Consider the following 24,485-nt stretch of genomic DNA (forward strand, 5'->3'; position numbering starts at 1 on the left):
CATGCATAGTAGCATGCCATTATTAAAAGGAAGTGATATTAACACGATGTGACACCTGCAGATCCTGAAGGCACTACAAAGTTACATGAAGAAATTTCGAAACGTCTGTAGTTTCCACTTTATTGACAGTGCTATCTGCTGCCAACAATGCACCTAGAGCGTCATGATGTGTACTCTATGATCCATTGACTGAGGCAGAGATTATGAGGGCTTGTTTTACTGATTATTCTGCAAGTTATGAAGGCAAAAGCCAGCAGTGGACTGATAGAGCATTACAAATCTTTCAAGGACAACCCAGATGCCAGCAGCAAAGGGACATCTTCTTAACAGGTAGAACTTCAGGCAGTATACACAGTCATAGAAGTTGGAAGGAGAAATGAGCAGTGATGGAATTACTCACTGATTCTTGGATATAGTCAGTAGATTTTCAGGTTTTTTCCAAAGAACATGATTGGAAATTTGGTGAGAAAAACCCTGGTAAAGAATTATGAGGAGAGAACGCTCTAGATGGGAGGAGGACATGAAGATACTTATGTCCCAAGTATATACACATCAAACCTGACATCAGCTGAAGAGGAGTTCAATAACCAAGTAGATAGAATGACCCAATCTAGGGACAGTCAGCCTCTTTCCCCAGCCATCTAACATTGCCAATAGGACAATGAACAGCTGGTCATAGTGATAATGATCAATCAACGTTACCTAGTAGTTTGAAAACAAGTACTACTATACTGTAAGGCTTATCAAGAACTTTAGAGGAACATCTCACACATCATAATGTCTAGCTGTGTGGTCATGGGGAAATAATTAAGCTTCCCTGTGTCTCAGTTTCCTCTTCCATGAAAGGGGCTGATAACAGCATATAGGTCAGAGGGCCATCACAGGAGTCACAGAGTGTGAGTGACAATCTCTATGTCCTTGTCCTCATTTGAGACAACTCCTGCCAACAGGAGCTGAGTGAAGACTGCCTGGACACTTTGTGTGCAGGAATACACAAATAGATACTTTGCTCCTTTCATTTTGTGTGATGAAGGTGGAGGAGTCTATTTGTCCTGTGAGGTTGGTCAGATGGAAATGAAGATAAATGGTATGACACTGCCCTGAGTAGAAGTGCTAGAGGGAGAGGAGCTGCTCTGACCAACAAGCCCCATGCAGCTACAGGAGTTTGGGCTCCAACACTGTATCAAATGGAGGCTGATCCAGAAAAGGGCAGTGGGTGGCAGAGCCTAGGGCCTAGAGGAGTGTAAAAGTAAGGCAAGAACTGGGCACTGGGTAGTCACAGACATTTGAAATAGACCTAGGACAGAACTGGAGCCAGCAAACCCTGAACTGTAGACTATGAAACTGTGAGTCAAAAGAAACCTTTGCTTTGCTCTCTGGGTTCTCCTAGATCACTCAGTTCTATTCCATTGATAAACATGTCTGTCTTCATGCCAGTACCATGGGGGTTTATTACTATTGCTCTGTACTACAGCTTGAAATCAAGGATGGCCATACTTCTAGAAGTTCTTTTATTGTACAAGTTTTTTATACCTATCCTGTGTGTTTTGTTTTTTTCCATATGAAGTTAAAAATTGCTCTTTCGAGGCCTGTAAAGTATTGTGTTTGAAATTTAATGGGAATTTCACTGAATCAGTAGATTACTTTTGTTAAAATGTCCATATTTACTAGGCTAATCCTACCAATCCATGAGCATGGATATCTTGCCATATTCTAATATCTTCCTCAATTTCTTTCCTCAGAGAGTTGAAACTCTTGTCCTGCAGGATGTTTGCTTGCTTGGTTGGAGTTAAACCAAGATATTTTATATTATTTGTGGTTATTGTGCAGGATGTTGTTTATCTAAGTTCTTTCTTCGCCCACTTAATATTTGTATAGAGGAGTGCTACTAATTTTTTTTTTTTAGTTAGTATTCAGTGTTCATTTTTAAATGACTTAGACTATAAAGCTACAGCCCTCCCTGGTGAAAAGTAGGGTAGAGATCATGCATTCTGGATTTGCTTCTGACTTCTTCCCCTTTCCACATTGACATTGAAGCATTTGATAAACAGAATACATACCCAGGAGATTCAAAGGGCTTGTACAAAGAAAAGCTGGGAATTGCCCCATCAGGGGGCAGTTCTGCTAGAGACTACAAATCCATATTACCAGGAATCTTTTTGTCGCATGAATTGTAAACTGAACACAGAGCATACCTTGTCTATGCCAACATTTCCTAAGAGGAGGGAGGAGCCCTTGGGGAGGAATAAATAGACATCACTGTTCACTGGGGAGATGCCAGGCGAACCACAACCCTGAACATCAGGAGTCAGCTATCACAGAGGCTGTTATCTGGCTGGTATCATCTGCAGGTAATGCTTGGGATTCCTTGACTCCAGGGACAGAAAAGGCACTGCCTCAGGACTGTGTGGTACTAGCTATGACCTACAACATGTGTATGGCTGAGGCAAGGGCTTTGGATGAGATACTGCGCTACAATAAGGGAACATTTCTGGGATTCACAGAATCTTCTCTCTGGTCTGTTTCTCTTGCCAATGAAAATGCAGATGCTGTGGTCTCTGCTCATGGACAGTAAAAGGAGGCTGCTCCTCTGACTCTACTGGGATGAAGTTTTGAGAACTTCCGTGGCATGCTGCTGTCATAGCTAGGGTGACACAGGACTGTTGCACAGCCACTCTGGATGAGGCAACAGTTCTGTCTTGCTCACATCACAGAGGCGATGCCTGGGGGTGTGTTGTGACCCCACTTCCTTCTTAGATCCCAGATCCCCTGGCCAAGCAGACAGGTTTAAACCTCAACTAGGGAAGCAAAGAAGTCGCAGTCACTGAGCCATGTCTCTTGTCATACCAACTGAGCAACCTCTTTTCTTTGGAAATAATTTTGGCACAAAATACTGTTGAGTGCCTTTCCATAGAAATGGTTGCATCAGTCGGAATGTAAAGCACAGGGTAAAGGCAGACAAGTTGTTTAGGTCCCTGGCTCATCTGTAAGCATGTCACAGCAATGGGGACAAGTGGCTTAGTGCCAACACAACCTTCTAGGCTTACTCTAGCTCCCTGTGTGTTCCTCTAGTCTTCTCTCCCAGCCTTCTTCCCTTCATTTCATTCTGCTTTCTCTCCCTTTCCCTCTTCACACTCCCCTCCTCTCCTTCTTCCTATCTACTTGCCCCTCTTTTTCCTAATTCTCACTCCTTCCTTTCTCCAAACTTGTACTCTCTGAGCTCTCCCCTCTCCTCCCTCCTCCCTCCTCTCTACTCTGCCCATTCTGCTCTCTCCTTTTCCCTTCATCCTCTCTCATCTCCCCTCTTCCCTCTCTCCTCTCTCCACTCCTTCCTCTGTCTCCCATTCCTTTATCAGCTACCTTCAACTTTACACCTGAATAAACAATCAGAGGCCAAAGGTAGATAGCCAATTGCAAGCTTTCAACTATAGTCCATTAGGATAACTGTGGCCCTCACACTGGGTGTATAGAGAGGAGATGGACCCATAGACATCCTGAACATAACCACCCCATGCCTACAACAAGGCAGCCACTTAGCAATAATGTAACCTGGTCCCCTCACTGAGCTGCACAGAGAGGTCCACCCATTTGCTTGCTATCACACAGTCAACATGAAATCTGGTGCAGATATCAGAGTCTGATACTGATATTTTTCTTCTTCATGCAGGAGGCGTTCCAAACCTCCTGGGGTACAAAGCACCATGCTATTCCCTGGCAGGGCAGAGAAACATTCCCCTGTGTGACCTTCCACTTCTGGTTCCATGGGTTAAGGATTTCTGCACTGCACCAGATATTTCTCCCACTGCCTTACAACTAACACTCCCAACACCTAGCTCCATGAACCAAATGAACTCAGGGGCCTTAAGATTTCAGAGAGTTGTCATCAAAGGGTTAAGATAGGACTTGTGATAAAAACTGCTCAAAGGTAACAGAGTTCAGCCTAAGGAGGGGGCAGCTGGAGGTGACAAAAGTGCAAGGTGCAGACAGGGCTTACACCCATCCCCCACTACTATTCTGATTTTTCTTGTGACCCTAACATGGCCCTTCAGATCTCTGGATCTTGGTTCCCTACTATGAAAATTGGCTTCTGTGACAGCACTTCCTACCTGGAAGTAGGGAGCTTAGGATGGAGAACTGCATCTGAGAGGCCGGATCACCTCCTGTGGGCAGTCACAGAGTCAGCTAGGGCAACAGAGCAGAGCACAGTGCCAGCCAGGGTGGGAAAACTAGATGCTCAGAGCAACAGAAGGTCCTCCCAGACTCAAAGGATGTTTTCTTTTCAGCCTGGAGAACAGAAAAGATGGCCTTCACTGTAGCTATGGGGATGATCTTAATGGCTGGGATCTGTCCTGCTGTCCTATGCTTCCCAGATGGCACAGAGGAAATGGAAATTGTATTCCATGAACACCAAAACAATGGGACACAAGATGACAGTCTCAAATTGGCCTCCGCCAACACTGACTTTGCCTTCAGCCTGTACAAGAAGCTGGCTTTGAAGAATCCACATAAAAATATTGTCTTCTCCCCACTTAGCATCTCAGCTGCCTTGGCCCTCGTGTCCCTAGGAGCAAAGGGCAAGACCATGGAAGAGATTCTAGAAGGTCTCAAGTTCAATCTCACAGAGACCTCTGAAGCAGACGTCCACCAGGGCTTTGGGCACCTCCTACAGAGGCTCAGTCAGCCAGAGGACCAGGATCAGATAAACACAGGCAATGCCATTTTTATTGAAAAGGACCTGCAGATCCTGGCAGAATTCCATGAGAAGACAAGGTCTCTGTACCAGGCTGAGGCCTTCACAGCAGACTTCCAGCAGCCTACTGAGGCCAAAAAGCTCATCAATGACTATGTGAGCAATCAGACCCAGGGGATGATCAAGGAACTGATCTCAGAACTGGATACGGATACACTGATGGTGCTGGTGAATTACATCTACTTTAAAGGTGAGAGAGGTCACTGATCAGGAGTGGGAGAGGGAGAGGAGCTTGGCTGGGTACCTGTGCTATCAGAGGATCACAGGAAAGAAGGTGCCCAAAGCCTTGGGCATGTGGGTGCCTAGCTTCTTGTCACTCACCAGTCTCCTCTTCTGAACTGTCTCTAGACAACGGTTGTGTTTCCTGGTACATACTCAAGAGAAGTCCTGAGCTCTCAGTCTACAAGGGCTGCTTATTGGCTACGACTTAACCTCACTTACAAGCAGAATATCTTACCTCACATGTCCAATCCTACCTGCTGGTCAGAAGCTATGGCTACTCCCTGCAGAGACAGGTTCCCCCCAGATTCCCATTGCAGGCATTTTTAATATGTTCCTATAGCAGAAGTCCATAAATGCTGGAGAGCCTCTGTCTCTAGGTGAGTTCAAGTGGACTAGGAATTTCTTGATCATAACTAGCTCAGAGATGGTAATTGGGACATGGAAGTAGTGAAGAACCCTGTGGGCAGGTTTGGTGCAGTACTTCTCCCCTGACGATTTTCTGTACTAAACTGTTGCTGTGCATGGAGAAGCAAGGACTCAGTAAGAGCTATTAGAGATGGGGAAGTGTCAGCCAGGCAGCGTTCTATGTTTAGATTCTGACTCTTTTGTGAAATTTTGCTTTTGTCAAATAACTAGCCATTTAGCCAAGAGACATTCCTGGTTCAAGGAGTCTGATGAGACTTAGATGCAAAAGAGATGGAGACTCAGCTGGAGATATTTTAGGTGATGGTACTGGGTAGGGGGAATCTAGAAATCCAATACCCACCAATCATCCCTGATAGAGACATGGAGCAAGGGAACAGGCCTGAAATTGGTTCCTGACACAGGTCATGATATAACCAGGCCTTGTGGGGTCTGGAACTAATTAAAGTTAATCCAGGGTAGAGTTAGGGCAGGTCTGGGCTAAAGGCAGAAAATGAAGATGACAATGGAGAGAAAAACAGGACAGGAGATGAGAGCACAGGAAGACAGAGGAGAGGACAGAAGGGCAAGAGGGCAGGAGAGCCCCAGAGCTACTGTGACCTGGTAATGGTAGAAGCAGAGTGACATCCTGAAGGGTTAGACTGCAGGACATGGTTGTTTCAACTCTCCCCAGACCCAAACTCAAGTGCTGCTTACTGTGAGGTGGGATGTATGTCTAGACTGCAAGATGCTAAGAGGAAGAAATTGTTACACTATCAAGTCCCATAGTGTATATTGGTAGTGGGGACAGAAACAAGAATTCTGGGATAAGCCTGAGTGGTGTCTGTGATTTGTGGAGACTGTCATGGCCCATGTGTGAGATGAGGACTCCTTACCCATGTGTTAGTCCACAATCTATGGATTATGAACTACTCATGATGTTGGAGAGCTCAGTCTGTGCTCTTGTTTCCCCTGAAACCTGTCCCACAAGACATTGGTTCTCCTGAGGAAGATGAGAGCTTCAACTCTCCCCTGTCTCCAGTCTCACCACTTTCACTCTTATCTCTCTTACACACTCCACCCCAGGTCCATGAATGTGTCCGGAATTCACATAGCCAGGCTGTGGTTTAAAGTTCCCTTTCTAGACCCAGCTTAGAGACAATACCCACAGCTAGCAACTTGGTCAACTACAAAATTTTATCAAATTCATCATATGCTACATGAAGGGACACTCTGAGTGACTGAAGTAGATGGATTTCTGTCATAACTCCAAAGCTGAGTATAAATGGGGAGGAGGTGAAGTGTTTGTCTTTGTTTAAAACAAGATCATTTGCCTCATCTTTAGGCAAATGGGAGATATCCTTTGACCCTCAGGATACATTTGAATCTGAGTTCTACTTAGATGAGAAGAGATCTGTGAAGGTTCCCATGATGAAAATGATGTTCCTGACCACACGCCACTTCCGTGATGAGGAGCTGTCCTGCTCTGTGGTGGAGCTGAAGTACACAGGAAAGGCCAGCGCCCTGCTCATCCTCCCTGACCAGGGCAGGATGCAGCAGGTGGAAGCCAGCTTACAACCAGAGACCCTGAGGAAATGGTGGAAATCTTTGAAAACTAGGTGCATGTCCACAGGACCCAAAACTGGCTGGGAAACCTGTCCTGCTGTTGCCTGATGGCCAGTGTCCCTGTACCTCGGAGTCTCACTAGTATCCTTTGTAATGGTGGGCAATCCTCAGGGGATAGATAGAGTTTAGTTGAATTTTTTTCTGTTGATTATGTATTTTGGGCCATGAGTTGCTGTCTATTTTGTTGTTCACACATGGGATCAGCTAGAATAAGGAGCTGTGGTTTCCTCCCTCTAAAAGGCTGTAAGTTACATGGAATATAGAATGAGTTGGAAGGCAGAAGGAATGGCGATGGACAAATGAGCTCTGAGAATCACCTCTGCCATCTCATCCCTCAATAGTCATCACTCACCATACATAGAATAAGTCTTGAAGTCCTACTATGTGCCATCTGATGTAGACTCTGAAAATATATCAGACTGAAGCACAAATGTACCGTTTTGGCTCCTCTTAGAGTTGAGGAAGAAAGAGTGTCAGAATGAAAATTAAATTAACCATCATTAAGTAGGTTAAAATATAAGAAAGGGTGAAATTAAGAAGGGGAGTATTCAAAGATTAGGAAAGCTGGAGTCTGGTGAAGTGTGCAACTTTAAATAGAAGGCTCATAAGATGTTTTAGGGATGCCACACCAGGGGAGAATTGTACTGTGGATGTAGGAGGAAAACATTCTAAGTCATGATACCACTAGGAACAAGTCAGGTTACCTGTCCACTGTAAATTCTCTCAGACCCTGATGGATAATTAATGCATTAGGAAGAACAACATCAAGTCGTCTAGGCATGGGTGGAAAGAGGACTTCTCTCTAGGGAGAGGGCTGCCTGTAGTGAAGAGACCCAGCGGCATGATGGATAGAGGGGATCACAGAGTCTAGGAACTCTTACCTTGCTGTTTTTTTTTATTCTCAGGAATATAGGTGGGCTATATCTGCCCAAGTTCTCCATCTCTAGTGACTACAGGTTGGAGGAGTATGTCCTTCCAGAAATGGGGATTAAGAAAGTATTCACTGAACAAGCTGACCTATCTGGGATCACAGAAGCCAAGAAACTGAGTGTGTCTCAGGTAAGACAAGAAGCACAGGATGCTTTGCCTTGCATCCTGAATGTGGATGGTGAAGGGTATGTAGGCTGTGGGGATGGTACATGTGTGAGAGCTCCTACATTTCTGAGGTTCCTTAACAAATGTCCATCCTCTACCCCTGTACATGAGCTCACTTAGGAACCCAGTGTGGGGAAGGGCCTAGAGTTGCTCCATAGAAACATGGATACCAACATGTGCTGCATTGCAGGGCCACACACAGCACACTGAAGGATCACCTACAATACACTACAGGGGCACCCACAATTCACTTCATTGTCACTCAAAATAAACAGTTGGCCAAACCACTTCCATACATTACCTCCTATATTTCAGTGCTGGGACAGTACTTCTTGACCAGCACTCAGATTATTAATAGTAAAAGTAATGACAAGGAGTCATGGCAGTTTTGAGCAAAACATAGCTGTTCCCTCTGACGAAGTTGCGAGGCTGTATATGAAGAAATTCCTGCCACTACCTACTCCTGTCCACCTGTTGTAGTGATTTCAGGACAGCACAGATTCAGACACTGAGCAGACCCAGGGCATGCCTCTTCTCACACCTTGAGCAGAGACTTGGGAAATGCAGGATTAGAGCCCAGGGAAGGAACAAGGAAATTCACCAGCAGATGAGGCCAGCACTTAGTGCCTGCTCCAAACCTCTTTCCTTCCCTCCCTGGTCTCTACTGAGTGATGTGTTTCTTTCCCCACAGGTGGTCCACAAGGCTGTCCTGGATGTGTCTGAGACAGGCACAGAAGCAGCTGCTGCCACAGGGGTCATTGGTGGCTTTCGTACGGTCATATTTCCAGCTCTGTGTTTCAGCAGGCCATTCATGGTTGTTATCTTTCACAGAGATGCTCAGAATATCCTCTTTATGGCCAAAGTCACTAACCCCAAGTAGACTTAAAGCTCCCCAAATTCTCATGATTCTGCCCAGGGTTCTGAGACAGAGCCTGCATGTGCATCTCTCTATATATCCTGGCAATCAGGCTTTGATTGGCTGATGCAAAGATGACTTAGACAGTGACATTGACTATCTCTGTGGCTCCCACATGCTCAGGAGCTTTTGGACTGTCAGTGTCAGGCTCTGAGGCCTCTTGGGGGCATCTGAGCATATTTCTGAACCTGGAATCTGCCTTTATTCTTCTTACCTTGTGATTCCTCTTTATGTGTCTGCACCCCAATCCTAGGCATTTGCAAATACACAGAGTTCCAATACCGACCTTGAGCACATCTGCTTGCACAGTCTTGATGGGACCATGCTGGCCTCTGGGCTAACCCTTGAGAATCAGGCCCAAGACTGAGAGGGGAACCTGTTGCCCTGAATGTCATTCCAGCATCTGAAAATGCCTGGTGTCATGCTTTCCCAAGGTTATGCTTTCCCTCTGCAGGCTTTGCCACTCAGTGCCCCATGCAGGGTCCCCTGAGCCTGCCTACATCTGGCACAGTTATATCCCAAACTCCTGAAGCTGCATGGGACTGAGGGTCAGACCAGATCCTCTTCCCCTGGCACTCCTCCTCAGCTTCTCTCTAAGATCCCAGTTGACCAACCTCACACAAAAGATGAACAAAACCAACCAAAATAGGAGACAGGAGAAAAGGATCAACAAACATTACCTGCACAGAAAGTGCCGAGGCAGTGTTCCCTCAGCTCCTGTTAGAAGGAGATGCCTCTAGTGACAACATAGTAGTAGAGATTGTCACTCATTCTGTGACTCCTTTTATGGCCCTCTGACCTATATACTATTAACAATCCCTTCTATGGAAGAGGAAACTGAGGCAGAGGCAAACTTAGTTATTTCCCCCATGACCACTCAAGTAGACATTTTAGCTTGTGGGATGCTCTTCCAAGTGTCCTGATGATGGAGGAACAGTCTCCTCCAAGTTTTGACTCTGTTCATGAGGTGTCACTATGGAGGGCAGGTGGTTGATGAAACAGAGCTCTGATACTTCCCAGAGAAAAACCAAATGCTCCATGGATCAGGTGACATCTCTGCTAAGATGGATGTGAGGGGGATGAGAAGGTGCTCAGATAACCAAAGAGAATATTTTGGGCAGGGCAAAGAACAATGGAGCCCTTTACGAAGATCTGAGAAGAGGTAGATTTCTGGAACAACAGTGTAGGCTTATGGTGGAGTAGAAGATGTAGGAGTGACCACAGGTTGGTAAAGAGTATGGCTCTTTTAGTATATTGGAATAATCAGAGCCATAAAGAGCATAGGAGGGCCCTTCTGCTCCATGCTAGAACTGGGGCACCTTGGGCACATAGTCTGCAGACACCTGCAAGGTCCCAAAAGGACCCTCCATGTGATCTAAAGACCTCTGGTGAGTGGAACACAGCTTCTGCTCCAATCCAATCATGCAGGACCTGAGACTGCATTAATTAGGGAAGCAGAAAACCCGGCTTGATCAGGGTCACAAGTTCCTTCCGGTCCACACCAGCACCGGGGTACCTTGGGCGTGGAGTCTGCAGACACCCACAAGGTCCTCACAGGACCCTCCATGGGATCTTAAGATGTCTGATGAGTGGAGCACAACCCTTGCCAGGAGGCAGGTTCAAACACCAGATATCTGGGCACCTTCCCTGCAAGAGGAGAGCTTGCCTGCAGAGAGTACTCTGAACACTGAAACTCAGGAGAGAGCTAGTCTCCCAGGTCTCTGAGAGAGGCTAACATAATCTCCTGAGGAACAAGCTCTAACGAGAGACAACTATAACAACTAAATCCAAAGATTACCAGATGGCAAAAGGCAAACGAAAGTATCTTACTAACAGAAACCAGGACCACTCACCATCATCAGAATGCAGCACACCCACCCCACCCAGTCCTGGGCAACCCAACACACCCGAAAACCTAGACTCAGATTTAAAAGCATATCTCATGATGATGGTAGAGGACATCAAGAAGGACTTTAATGACTCACTTAAAGAAGTACAGGAGAACACTGCTAAACACTTAGAAGACCTTAAAAAAAGGAAGAACAAAAATCCCTTAAAGATTTGCAGGAAAACATGACAAAACAGATGATGGAATTGAATAAAACCATCCAAGATCTGCCAAGGGAAGTAGACACAATAAAGAAAACTCAAAGTGAGGCAATGCTGGAGATAGAAACCCTAGGATAGAAATCTGGAACCATAGATGCGAGCATCAGCAACAGAATACAAGAGATGGAAGAGAGAATCCCAGGTGCAGAAGATTCCATAGAGAATATTGGCACAACAGTCAAAGAAAATGCAAAATGCAAAAAGATCCTAACTCAAAACATCCAGGAAATCCAGGACACAATGAGAAGACCAAACCTACAGATAATAGGAGTAGATGAGAATGAAGATTTTCAAATTAAATGGCCAGCAAATATCTTCAACAAAATTTTAGAAGAAAACTTCCCAAACCTAAAGAAAGAGATGCCCATGAACATACAAGAAGCCTATGGAACTCCAAATAGACTGGACCAGAAAAGAAATACCTCCCGACACATAATAATCAGAACCAAAAACGCACTAAATAAAGATAGATTATTAAAAGCAGTAAGGGAAAAAGGTCAAGTAACATATAAAGGAAGACCTATCAGCATTACACCAGACTTTTAACCAGAGACTATGAAAGCCAGAAGAGCATGGACAGATGTTATAACAGACACTATGAGAACACAAATGCCAGTCCAGACTACTAAACCCAGCCAAACTCTCAATTACCATAGGTGGAGAAACCAAAGTATTCCAAGACAAACCAAATTCACACAATATCTTTCCACGAATGCAGCCCTTCAAAGGATAATAATAGAAAAACAAAAAAACAAAAAACAAAAATAGGATGGAAACCATGTCCTAGAAAAAGCAATAAGGTATTTCCTAAACAAACCTAAAATAAGACAGCCACAAGAACAGAAACCAACTTTAACAACAAAAATTATAGGAAGCAGATATCTACAGAACATTTTATCCTACAACAAAAGGATATACCTTCTTCTCAGCACCTCATGGTACCTTCTCCAAAATCAACCATATAATTGGTCCAAAACAGGCCTCAACAGATACAAAAATATTGAAATTGTCCCATGCATCCTATCAGAACACCATGGACTAAGGCTGATCTTCAATAACAACATAAATAATGGAAAGCCAACATTCATGTGGAAATTGAACAACACTCTTCTCAATGATACCTTTGTCAAGGAAGAAAGAAAGAAAGAAATTAAAGACTTTTTAGAGTTTAATGACAATAAAGCCACAACATACCCAAACTTATGGGACACAACCAAAGCATTTCTAAGAGAGAAACTCATAGCTCTGAGTACCTCCAAAAAGAAACTAGAGAGAGCACACACTAGCAGCTTGACAACACACCTAAAAGCTCTAGAAAAAAAGGAAGTAAATTCACCCAAGAGGAGTAGACAGCAGGAAATAATCAAACTCAGGGGCAAAAACAACCAAGTAGAAAAAAGAAGAACTATTCAAAAAATCAACCAAATGGGGAGCTGGTTCTTTGAGAAAATCAACAAGATAGATAAACCCTTAGCCAGACTCACTAGAGGGCACAGGGACAATATCCTAATAAACAAAATCAGAAATGAAAGGGGAGACATAACAACAGATCCTGAAGAAAACCAAAACACCATCAGATCCTTTTACAAAAGGCTATACTCAACAAAACTGGAAAACCTGGACGAAATGGACAAATTTCTAGACAGATTCCAGGTACCAAAGTTAAGTCAGGATCAACTTAACAATCTAAATAGTCTTATATCCCCTAAAGAAATAGAAGCAGTCATTAATAGTCTCCCAAACAAAAAATGCCCAAGACCAGATGGGTTTAGTGCAGAGTTCTATCAGAACTTCAAAGAAGATCTAATTCCAGTTCTGCACAAACTATTCCACAAAATAGAAGTAGAAGGTACTCTACCCAACTCATTCTATGAAGCCACAATTACTCTGATACCTAAACCACAGAAAGATCCAACAAAGATAGAGAACTTCAGACCAATTTCCCTTATGAATATCGATGCAAAAATACTCAATAAAATTCTCGCTAACCGAATCCAAGAACACATCAAAACACTCATCAATTCTGACCAAGTAGGTTTTATTCCAGGGATGCAGGGATGGTTTACTATACAGAAATCCATCAACGTAATCCAATATATAAACAAATGCAAATACAAAAACCACATGATCATCTCCTTAGACACAGAGAAAGCATTCGACAAAATCTAACACCCATTCATGATAAAAGTCTTGGAAAGATCAGGAATTCAAGACCCATACCTAAACATGATAAAAGCAATCTACAGCAAACCAGTAGCCAACATCAAAGTAAATGGTGAGAAGCTGGAAGAAATCCCACTAAAATCAGGGACTAGACAAGGCTGCCCACTTTCTCCATACCTATTCAACATAGTACTTGAAGTCCTAGCCAGAGCAGTTCAACAACAAAAGGAGATCAAGGGGATACAATTTGGAAAAGAAGAAGTCAAAATATCACGTTTTGCAGATACATAATAGTATAGTTAAGTGACCCTAATAATTCCACCAGAGAACTCCTAAACCTGATAAAATGCTTCGGTGAAGTAGCTGGATATAAAATTAACTTAAACAAGTCAATGGCCTTTCTCTACACAAAGAATAAACAGGCTGAGAAAGAAATTAGGGAAATAACCCCCTTCTCAAAAGTCACAAATAATATAAAATACCTTGACGTGACTCTAACTAAGGAGGTAAAAGATCTGTATGATAAGAACTTCAAGTATCTGAAGAAAGAAATTAAAGAAGATCTCAGAAGATGGAAAGATCTCCCATGCTCATGGATTGGCAAAATCAACATTGTAAAAATGGCTATCTTGCCAAAAGCAATCTACAGATTCAATGCAATCCCCATCATAATTCCAACTCAATTCTTCAACGAATTAGAAAGAGCAATCTGCAAATGCATCTGGAATAACAAAAAACCTAGGATAGCAAAAACTCTTCTCATGGATAAAAGAACCTCTGGTGGAATCACCATGCCTGACCTAAGCTGTACTACAGAGCAATTGTGATAAAAATTGTATGGTAGTGGTATAGCGATAGACAAGTAGACCAATGGAATAGAATTGAAGACCCAGAAATGAACCCACACACCTATGGTCCCTTGATCTTTGACAAGGGAGCGAAAACCATCCAGTGGAAGAAAGACAGCATTTTCAACAAATGTTGCTGGCACAACTGGTTGTTATCATGTAGAAGAATGCGAATCGATCCATTCCTATCTCCTTCAACTAAGGTCAAATCTAAGTGGATCAAGGAACTTCACATAAAATCAGAGACACTGAAACTTATAGAGGAGAAAATGGGGAAAAGCCTTGAAGATATGGGCACAGGGGAAAAATTTCTGAACAGAACAGCAATGGCTTGCATGATAAGATCAAGAATAGATAAATGGGACCTCATGAAACTGCAAAGCTTCTGCAAGGCAAAAGGCACCATCAATAAGACAAAAAGACCACCAACAGATTGGGAAAGGATCTTTACCTATTCTAAATCAGATAGAGGACTAATATCCAATATATATAAAGAACTCAAGAAGGTGGACTCCAGAAAATCAAATAACCCCATTAAAAAATGGGGCTCAGAACTGAACAAAGAATTCTCACCTGAGGAATACAGAATGGCTGAGAAGCACCTGAAAAAATGTTCAACATCCTTAATCATTAGGGAAATGCAACTCAAAACAACCCTGAGATTCCACCTCACACCAGTCAGAATGGCTAAGATAAAAAATTCAGGTGACAGCAGATGCTGGTGAGGATGTGGAGAAAGAGGAACACTCCTCCATTGTTGGTGGGATTGCAAGCTTGTACAACCACTCTGGAAATCAGTCTGGCGGTTCCTTAGAAAATTGGACATAGAACTACCGGAGGATCCAGCAATACCTCTCCTGGGCATACATCCAGAAGATGTCCCAACCAGTAAGAAGGACACATGCTCCACTATGTTCATAGCAGCCTTATTTATAATAGCCAGAAGCTGGAAAGAACCCAGATGCCCCTCAACAGAGGAATGGATACAGATAATGTGGTACATTTACACAATGGAGTACTACTCAGCTATTAAAAAGAATGAATTTATGAAATTACTAGGCAAATGGATGGACCTGGAGGGCATCATCCTGAGTGAGGTAACAAAATCACAAAGGAACTCACACAATATGTATTCACTGATAAGTGGATATTAGCCCAAAACTTAGGATACCCAAGATATAAGATACAATTTGCTAAACGCATGAAACTCAAGAAGAATGAAGACCAAAGTGCGGACACTGTGCCCCCTCTTAGAATTGGGAACAAAACACCCATGGAAGGAGTTACAGAGACAAAGTTTGGAGCTGTGATGAAAGGATGGACCATCTAGAGACTGCCATATCCAGGGATCCATCCCATAATCAGCTTCCAAATGCTGACACCATTGCATACACTAGCAAGATTTTGCTGAAAGGACCCAGATATAGCTTTCTCTTGTGAGCCTATGCCTGGGCCTAGCAAACACAGAAGTGGATGCTCACAGTCAGCTATTGGATGGATCACAGGGCTCCCAATGGAGAAGCTAGAGAAAGTACCCAAGGAGCTAAAGGGATCCGCAACCCTATAGTTGGAACAACATGATGAACTAACCAGTACCCCAGAGCTCTTTTCTCTAGCTGCATATGTATCAAAAGATGGCCTAGTCGGCTATCAATGGAAAGAGAGACCCATTGGACTTGCAAACTTTATATGCCCAATACAGGGGAATTCCAGGGCCAAAAGAATGGGAATGGGTGGGTAGGGAAGTGGGGGCAGGGCGTATGGGCGACTTTTGGGATAGCACTGGAAATGTAATTGAGGAAAATACGTAATAAAAAAAAAATTTAAAAATCAAGTTTAAAAAAAAAAAAAGAATCTGACAAAATGTCTGTTCCTTGTTCCAAACAGCAATTAAATTGTTTATTGCAGAATATGGATATTTGGCCTATTGCATACCATCATTTTAAATAAAATTGATAATCATTATCATTATAAGTTAAAATTTATTTTTATGCATGCTTTTGTACCTTCTATAAATTCATGAATACATGCATCCCATTTACTGTGTTTAAAAACAGGCCTTCTATGGGAGAAAAGAATCTGTGAATTGGATCACATGCTTATCCTTTTGAGTTTCCTCCTGCTTCAGCACAGATGATTAAATTGTGTGCTGTAGATGGTGTTTTAAAATGTTGAATAATCAAGCTTTAATTTGTATATTAATAGCCAATAATATATCTCAGAGCTTACAATTTCTTAAAATTGTTCATCCCTCAGATACTATAAATTCTCAAATTTGCAATTGTTTATGCATATACAACTCATAAGAAAAAATGCTGTTCTTTTTAGAAGACTGTTTTTGAACATTCAAAAATTGTTCTAGATTGCCTGGACAAGACCTTAAGTCAATGCCATGCTAGATTTATATCTCAGACAGATTACAGGCCTTACATAAGAATAATTGGCCATAGAATCTCATTCTTTATATAACCAAAACAGTAATGGCTTAAGATAATATTTTGGTATCTTTAGAGAATGTGCACATCAAATTGTAAAAAAAAAAAAAGAAAAGAAAAGAAAAACAAAAATGATTTTAGTGTCCTCAGTTCCTACCTATTTCCACCTAATGGTGTTAATTCTTGAGGACTTATATTTAATCAATTGCTGGCCTTACAACAAGTGGAAAGAGCTATTGAAGAACAATTTGTCACTTATATAGATTACTCTTTGCCTTTACATCTGATAATGTTTAATACGATTCATATGCCTACAGGAATGTTGTGGCAAAAGGGTCCTCTAATGTGGAAACATTTGAGGATTTCTCCTAAACGTAATATCCTGCCATATTATGAAGCAGTAGTTCAGATGATCATAAACAGGCACTAACTTATTTTGGCAAATAGCCAGATATCATTGTTCAGCCTTATAGCTTAGACCAAGATACTTGGCTGAAGCAGCACAGTACGGATTGGTTGCTTGCTCAAATAGGATTTATAGGAACTATAGATAATCATCATCCTCAAGATATGTTGATAAAATTTTTAAATGTACATGAGGTTATATTTACTAAAGTGACTTCCTTACAGCCTATATATTATGCTGTAATGATTTTTACTGACGGGTCTTCTAAAGGGCAAGATGGATATCTTATGAATACTCAACAAATAGTCATAGAGACTCCTGGCCTCTCAGCTCAGTCAACAGAACTGACAGCAGTACTGAATACTTTTAATATTTTTACTGATAGTTTATATGTTGCACAATCAATTCCCTTATTGGAGACTTGTGGTACATTTAACTTTAATACACCAGCAGGATCTCTGTTTTCACAATTGCAAAACATCATTCTTGCCCGAAAACATCCATTTTATATTGGTCACATACGAGCTCATTCTGGTCTTCCTGGAACTTTAGCTGCAGGCAATGATTACATAGATGGGAGTGGCCTTCATTTCAGATCCTGTCACTTTGGCTAGACGTGATCATGATAAATTTCATTTCTCAAGCCACACCTTAAGGCTCCGACACAAGATCACTAAAGAACAGGCAAGAATGGTTGTAAAACAATGTTCTAAATGTATTACATTATCTCTACTGCCACATTTAGGAGTTAATCCACCAGGTCTTATGCCAAATCATATTTGGCAAATGGATGTAATTCATTATGCAGAATTTGGAAAATGTAAATATATACATGTTTGTATTGACACTTGTTCAGGATTCCTTTTTGCTTCTCTACATACTGGAGAGGCCTCTAGATATGTAATTGATCATTGTTTACAAGCCTTTAATGCTATGGGATTGCCTAAACTCATTAAGACAGATAACGGGCCATCCTATATTAGCAAGAATTTTACTTCATTTTGTAAGGAATTTGGTATCAAACATAAAATTGGAATTCGTTATAACCCCATGGGACAAGGAATTGTTGAGCATGTTCATCACACTCTGAAAAATTGGCTTTTAAAAACGAAACAGGGGCAGCTATAACCCCCAAAGTAACCAAAGGTACATCTTGCTTTTGTCTTGTTCATTTTAAATTTTTTGCAAACTGATATTAGAGGTCTGTCTACAGCAGATCGCCATTGGCATCCAGTTACTTCCAGTTCTTATGCCATGGTTAAGTGGCAGGACCCATTAACTAATACGTGGAATGGTCCAGACCACGTTTTAATCTGGGGCAGAGGTTCTCTGTGTTTTTTCACAAAAAGAAGACAGAGCACAATGGCTGCATGAAAGACTGGTTCATCAAGTAGACACAGATCCTGAATCTTCTAGTAAGTATGATTCTAACCTCATTGATGGCTAAAAATAATTTTAGCCAAAAAAGTTACTTTGGAACACAGCCTCTACTTTCAGAGAATTTTTGGCTTTTCTGCTAATTCTCAAAGCCAGCTCCCCCACACCAGGAGGTCAGAGTCTGAACATGATAGTTGCTAATTTGCAACTGAATAAAGTACCTGGGCTTCCACAAAGAAGTTTTTATCATGTTGCTTTTCAACTATCTCAAATTTGTTTTTAAGTATATATTGTGACTTTGGTCTGATTTGGGAATAAGGTGTGCTATCAGGGCCTGACAGTCAATGACAAGCTAGATTTCGGAGCCATATCACTCTAAGACAGAGGTACATGTCAAGAGGCTGTGGTTTGTTAATAATACACCACAAAGCCATGTTTGTGTAAAATAAACACAAACAAGCTGCATGTATGCTCCTTCACGGATAAGAATGGCTCGAGAAAATCTTAGATTTCCTAAGCCAGGTGTGGCCACCAGCCATCATAACTCCAAGGCAGAACTATGGAACATAAATAAATTTTGTGTCTCAGTCCAGCTATTTTTATTATATATTCAGGGGCAAAATTGTAGCCTCCCCCAGCCTGAAGTAGGCTGGTACAGACCTTGTCAGCACTGAGCTGGGGCCACCTGCGGTGTAGCTTTCTGACTTAGCTGGCTTCTTTTGAAGTGTCAACTGCCCTGAGATTCTGCTACCTGCAGAGAGGCTGAACCTGTCTTCCTGAGACATTCCTGAATAAGCAACAGGCTGGTGACCAAGTGCTGACAGCATGGCGGCATGACTGCATTGCCAACAAAGCAACAAGAATGGACTGGTGGAGGTGATGGGCCTTCACTTTATAAGCACAGTCTGTTAGTAAACTCATGGGCCTTGATCAGAGAAAAATTTGTCTTGGCTTAATTTTTCTTTTCTCGCAGTCTATCTCTTTCAGCCCCAGCCTGCCTTCCAGAAATACCCGGTTCATGTAGACCAAGGGTCAGCTTACTACATAACATGATTATGGGTCACATGACACAGGCCCTACTGTGAGCATATTGGCAGGCTTACACATAGGGCAGCAGGAAATGGCACCTTCCTCATTTGTTAAAACTAGTGATAGTGTTTTCCCTGAGCAAGTCCTGCTCATCCATGCATCTGTTGGGGGACACTTGAGTCACAAGCCCTTTGCTAATTATGAGGAAGTATGGTGGATGCTTGCTGCAGTACCTGCCATGTCCTTACTTCCTGTTCCTCTGAGTACCTGGCTACAGTGAGATTGCTGCATAAACCTACCCAAAGGTGCTGCAACATTCTCCATTCCCACTTCTGCACAGGAAGGCTTGGAATGCTAGCCCTCCTAGGCTGCATCCACCACACATCACCTGGAAAGACAGTGATCTGCAAAGGTTTAAATTGAGAATTTGTTTCCTGATGTGCCTAAGAAGGTCACAGAAGGACAAGTGTGGAAGAAGGGCCAGTGGTTCCATGGGTCTCATCATTCCAGTCATTGCTGTTCCTTTCTCTCCTGGTGTGCTCCATGGTAGATATCCTCTGACTCTTCTTGAGTGGGTATGACCAAATGTAATTTACCTCTGCTGTGTACTTTGCTCAGAATCACAAGAAAATCAGCTGACATATTAAACCTGGTGAGCCTTCTGACAGAAGCAAGAATGGAAGGACAAGGCTCATGGTGTTTTTGAGAACCACACATTACCCAATTACACAGCTACTTCCCATTGATAACTCTATTGCACACTGGGTCTCTCCCTTTAGAGGGCTTATCTCCTAGACTATATATAATTGCAAGGGGACTGAAAAGCCTAGTTCCCTCATGAATGGGGAGAAATAAACTCTGATATCTGGGTTCTAGACTCTAGTAAGAGGTGAACTCAGAACTTAGCCACAAGTTTCAGATCCAACCCATAGGCGGATGAGGCATATTCAAGACCAGCCTTCTTAGACAGCTGGGATGAAGTTAGAATGGATGGAGTGATACAGCTGGGTCAGGTCACTACTCATGGAAGGCATGTGGTATCCAACTCAGTGCCTTGTCTCACAGTTAGGCACATTGTCATTGTGGGGGCATCTGGCTGCTCTCAATAAATGGGTCCCTTCTTCTGTCATCCCATCGTCCTATGTGTGGTATCTCAGTGCTCACTGGGGAAGGGAATGCTGTGTATGTGACTCTCTGATGGCCACAGGTCCACCTGTCACTGTGTGTCTTCAGGAACCTTGAGGCTCAAGAATGTCTCCACTTGGATGGACAGCTTTCCCTCTAAATGCAGGCCTCTGGCTGTGTTTCCAGGCTTACAGGATTCTCTATGGCCACCAAACACTCTACACAGATACAACTTGGCCTCCTCTCCTCCTCTATCTATTTACTAACCTGGCTTAGCCCCGGAGCTGAATCACAACATCTTCTGTCTAAATGTCCCTGATGTTTGCAGAAGCTGCCCTCAAGGACAATCCCTAACACCCGGGCCCTGCCCATTTCTCTGCACTTGAGTCACTCATGGCTACATTTGCAAAACAGGAGTAGTGACTGGCTATTGACCCTGGCAAAGTTCCCTGTAGACCTGAGGGTTTGAGGGATCTTAATAGGCCAGTCTATTTGCTATTTAATGTCTATTATGCTCTTTTGCTAAACCACCAAAACCTCAGAATCATAGAAATGGCTCCATTATTCTTTGCCATGCACAAAATTTTATTTCAGGTGATCAGATCACCTGCTCTTTCTCTTCCTCCTCTTCCTACTCATCCTCCTCTTCCTCCCTCTCCTCTGCCCTCATCACACAACTCCCGTCCTGTTCCCAGGTATCTTCAGGGGCTCTCTGTGAAACACCCAGAGTCTTGTTTTATCATCCACCTCCCCACTAACCACTGTTGTGACACGTCAAGACAATACTCTTTGCTTGGTGAAGGTTGTCCCTGTGGCATCAGGGAGTTAATTATGTGTCATGGGGAAAAGACAAAGCTTCCATGTTCATCAGTTTCCTCATCCATAAAGGGAGCTGAGTGAACACTGCATGGACACTTCGGTGCAGGGGTATATTTATTGATCATTTGTTCCTCCCTTACATTTTAGGTGATGAAGGTGGAGGAGTCCAGCTGTCCTGTGAGTCTGGTCATCTGGGAACTGAGAGAAAAAGTACTACTCTGCCCTGGGTAGGAGTGTTGGGGGAGAGGAGCTGGTGTGAGCAACAGGCCCCATGCAGCTATAGGAGAGAGGACTCCAACTGTGTGGACAGAGTCAGGAGACCCTGCAAGGGTCAGTGGGTGGTACAGACTGTATTGTGGTTTACTGAGGCAGAAACTGGACACCAAGTGATTCAGATGCTGCAATTAGCCAGGACAGAAGGTACCCAACTTTTGCATGGCCTCTTGTCCATATGGGTTGACCTGTAAACTTGCATATTTCCACCAAGGCTTCAGAAGTGGAAAGCAGACATGATCAGAGTGTATCTGAGGAGTGGGCCAACCTGCTGGGCCCAGGATTTTGTTAGAGGCAGGTAAAGGGGAGTAAACAGGGGAGCAGAGTTCAGGCTCAGGAAGATGAGCTTCTGTTGCCAAGAAGACTAGGAGCCTGACCGAGACCATCCACAGGCTCATATGATGTGTGACTAGTAAAGTTAGTCAAGGTCACTGTTTAACTACAAGCATGCCTCTGTCTATCAGAGGATGGGAGCCAAAAAGCTCATAGAGACTCAATCTGTTTAATTTGGAAAGAAGACCCACCACTCGGGAAGTTCTAGTTTTCTAAAGGGTTGATAACCTTGCCCATAAAGAAGATAAACTCAGAACTTGGTATTAAAACAATGTACAGGAATTTTCCCTCAACACTAACAATCATAGGTTTAATTTTTGCAGACAGGAAGTCATATTTGAACATCATGGTAGCATCTGCTTCGTGCCTGGCTCAGTCATGTCCAGCACAGCACTGTGGACTATCTGTGGGGAGAGAAACACATCACTCACTGAAGACCAGGAAAGGAGAGAAGCCTGGAGCAAGCACTAGGTGCTGGCCTCATCTGCTGCTCAATTTCTCTGCTCCTTCAATGATTTCTAACCCTGGTGTTCCCACATCTCGGTTCAGGGTGCGAGATGAAAGATGTCCTCAGTCTACTCATTGTCTCAATCTGTGCTGCCCTCAAGTCACTACAACAGGAGAACAGGAGTAGACAATGCCATGCCTTTCCTCACAGGAGGCCTCCCAACAGCCAGCCCCACAGGGAACAGCCAGTGTGCTGGTAGACAGTGCAGGTTTCTCTTGAGGTTCGGTCTTTTGCTATCTATTACAATACAAAGTGTGGGCCCCCAGTACCAGATTGTTGCAGAGAAGAAAGAGTCTACAAGTAGACTAATTGAACTTGTCCTCAAGTTATTGCTGAAAGGTAAAGATGCCACCAGCCAATAGCAGAGGAGAAGAGACATAAATGGGGTTTAGCCTCTTAGGCTTAGGTTCAAGAAAAACCATATGGAAGAGGAATGTGTGGGAGGAGAAGAAGAAGTCATCATGGGCTCAGAATCAGGAGACTGTGGCTCTGAGGGCTGTCCATCTGAGTTTAGTGCAGCCCAGATGCAACATAGTAAGTAATAATTCAGCATATCAAGAGGAAAGTAGGTTCAAATAGCATTGAGGCTTGACCGCTGACCAGCTTTGTTTGTTTAAGGCTTATTGTAAATATAAAGGTTGTATATGACTTTCATTTGGAAACCTATACAACTGATGCTGGGTGGATCCTCTGGCCATGATTCAACCATTTCTACAACATATTGGCACCTTACCATCTGGCAAAAACTCACTTAAAAATTAATTTGTGATTCTCCAATGGAAAACACATGCTGTCCCTTCATGATTAGGAGGCAGAGGAAATTGGTTTCATAGCAAAGTCAAGTGGTTTCTCTCCAAAGCAGCAGAGGTTTGGGATTAGGACAATATATGTGTTAAACTGGTACACACAGTTCTGCCATTCATGCACAAGCCTGGGCACAGCTGTGCCACCTGGCAGACCCAGTCAGTGTGCTGGCCACAGGCTTAGTCTCCACTCTGAGGTCTTCTCCAGTACTTCTAAAGTGCTTCTGAGATGCTAGGAGCCCCAGCTTTGCGATGAAGCAGGCAGATCAGAGGACAGTGAGCAAGGCTATCTGCCTCCTATAATCTAAATATAAACCAAAAAAAAAAGAAAGAAAGAAGAAAAAGTATAAAGAATGAATGGAAATAAATGTAAGTTATTAATGTTATCGGAATCTTCTGGGTTCTTAGAAAGTGGGCTCCTGTTTTTCTTTAAAGACTTGTAACTCTTTAGCAGTGTTCTCCTGTATTTCTTTAAGTGTGTTATTAAAGTCCTTCTTGATGTCCTCTACCATCATCATGAGATATGCTTTTAAATCCGGGTCTAGCTTTTCGGGTGTGTTGGGGTGCCCTGGACTGGGCAAAGTGGGAGTGCTGGGTTCTGATGATTGTGAGTGGTCGTGGTTCCTATTAGTAAGATTCTTACATTTACCTTTCACCATCTGGTAATCTCTGGAGTTAGTTGTTATAGTTGACTCTGTATAGAGATTGTTCTTCTGGTGATTCTCTTACCATCTATCAGCATACCTGGGAGACAGGCGCTCTCCTCTAAGTTTCAGGGGTCAGAGCACACTCTGCTGGCAAGCTCTCCTCTTACAGGGAAGGTGCACAGATATCTTGCGTTTGGACCTCCTCCTGGCCGAAGAAGGCCCAAAACAGGGCCTTTCCCAGATGCTGTGTTGCTTTGGCAAGTCACAGAAGCTGTCTGCTTCTGTGGTGCACACTCTCACCTGTGCAGACTATGTTCCTAAGTTCTGCGGAGTCCCAGAACCAAGATGGTGCTCCCTGCTCCTGAGGCAGAGGGCTCCCGTGCTGGGTTGACTCCTGTCCTCAGGCTGGGAGGGTGGCCGGATGTCTGTGGCCCGAAAAGGGTGCTGCCTCAGCAGTTCTGTGGCTCCCAACTGTCCCAGAAGCTGTCCAGTTCTGTGGTGCACACTCTCACCTGTGCAGACTACGTTCCTAAGTTCAGCTGAGTCCCGGAACCAATATGGCACCCACTGCTCCTGAGGCAGAGGGCTTCCGAGCCAGG

At 43.3% G+C, this 24,485-nt stretch overlaps 1 protein-coding gene across 1 annotated transcript; it reads left to right on the top strand.

The window, feature by feature from the left end:
• The first annotated feature begins 2,272 nt into the window (after positions 1-2,272).
• Positions 2,273-9,296, top strand: LOC110288580 (serine protease inhibitor A3K-like). Its single transcript, XM_021154893.3, has 5 exons — positions 2,273-2,351; positions 4,284-4,940; positions 6,720-6,993; positions 7,906-8,059; positions 8,787-9,296. The coding sequence occupies exons 2-5, from the start codon at positions 4,301-4,303 to the stop codon at positions 8,973-8,975; spliced, it is 1,257 nt and encodes a 418-aa protein (XP_021010552.2). The 5' UTR covers positions 2,273-2,351; positions 4,284-4,300; the 3' UTR covers positions 8,976-9,296.
• The last annotated feature ends 15,189 nt before the right edge of the window (positions 9,297-24,485 follow it).

This window comes from Mus caroli, unplaced genomic scaffold (genome assembly GCF_978045245.1).
Source record: "Mus caroli unplaced genomic scaffold, Mus_caroli_1 scaffold_14, whole genome shotgun sequence".
Classification (NCBI taxonomy): Eukaryota; Metazoa; Chordata; class Mammalia; order Rodentia; family Muridae; genus Mus; species Mus caroli.

Coding starts and splice junctions, on each gene's coding strand:
- LOC110288580 (XM_021154893.3), top strand. CDS start 4,301: ATGGCCTTCACTGTAGCTATGGGGATGATCTTAATGGCTGGGATCTGT. Junction 6,994..7,905: donor TGGAAATCTTTGAAAACTAG/GTGCATGTCCAC, acceptor TTTTATTCTCAG/GAATATAGGTGGGCTATATC. Junction 8,060..8,786: donor AGAAACTGAGTGTGTCTCAG/GTAAGACAAGAA, acceptor CTTTCCCCACAG/GTGGTCCACAAGGCTGTCCT.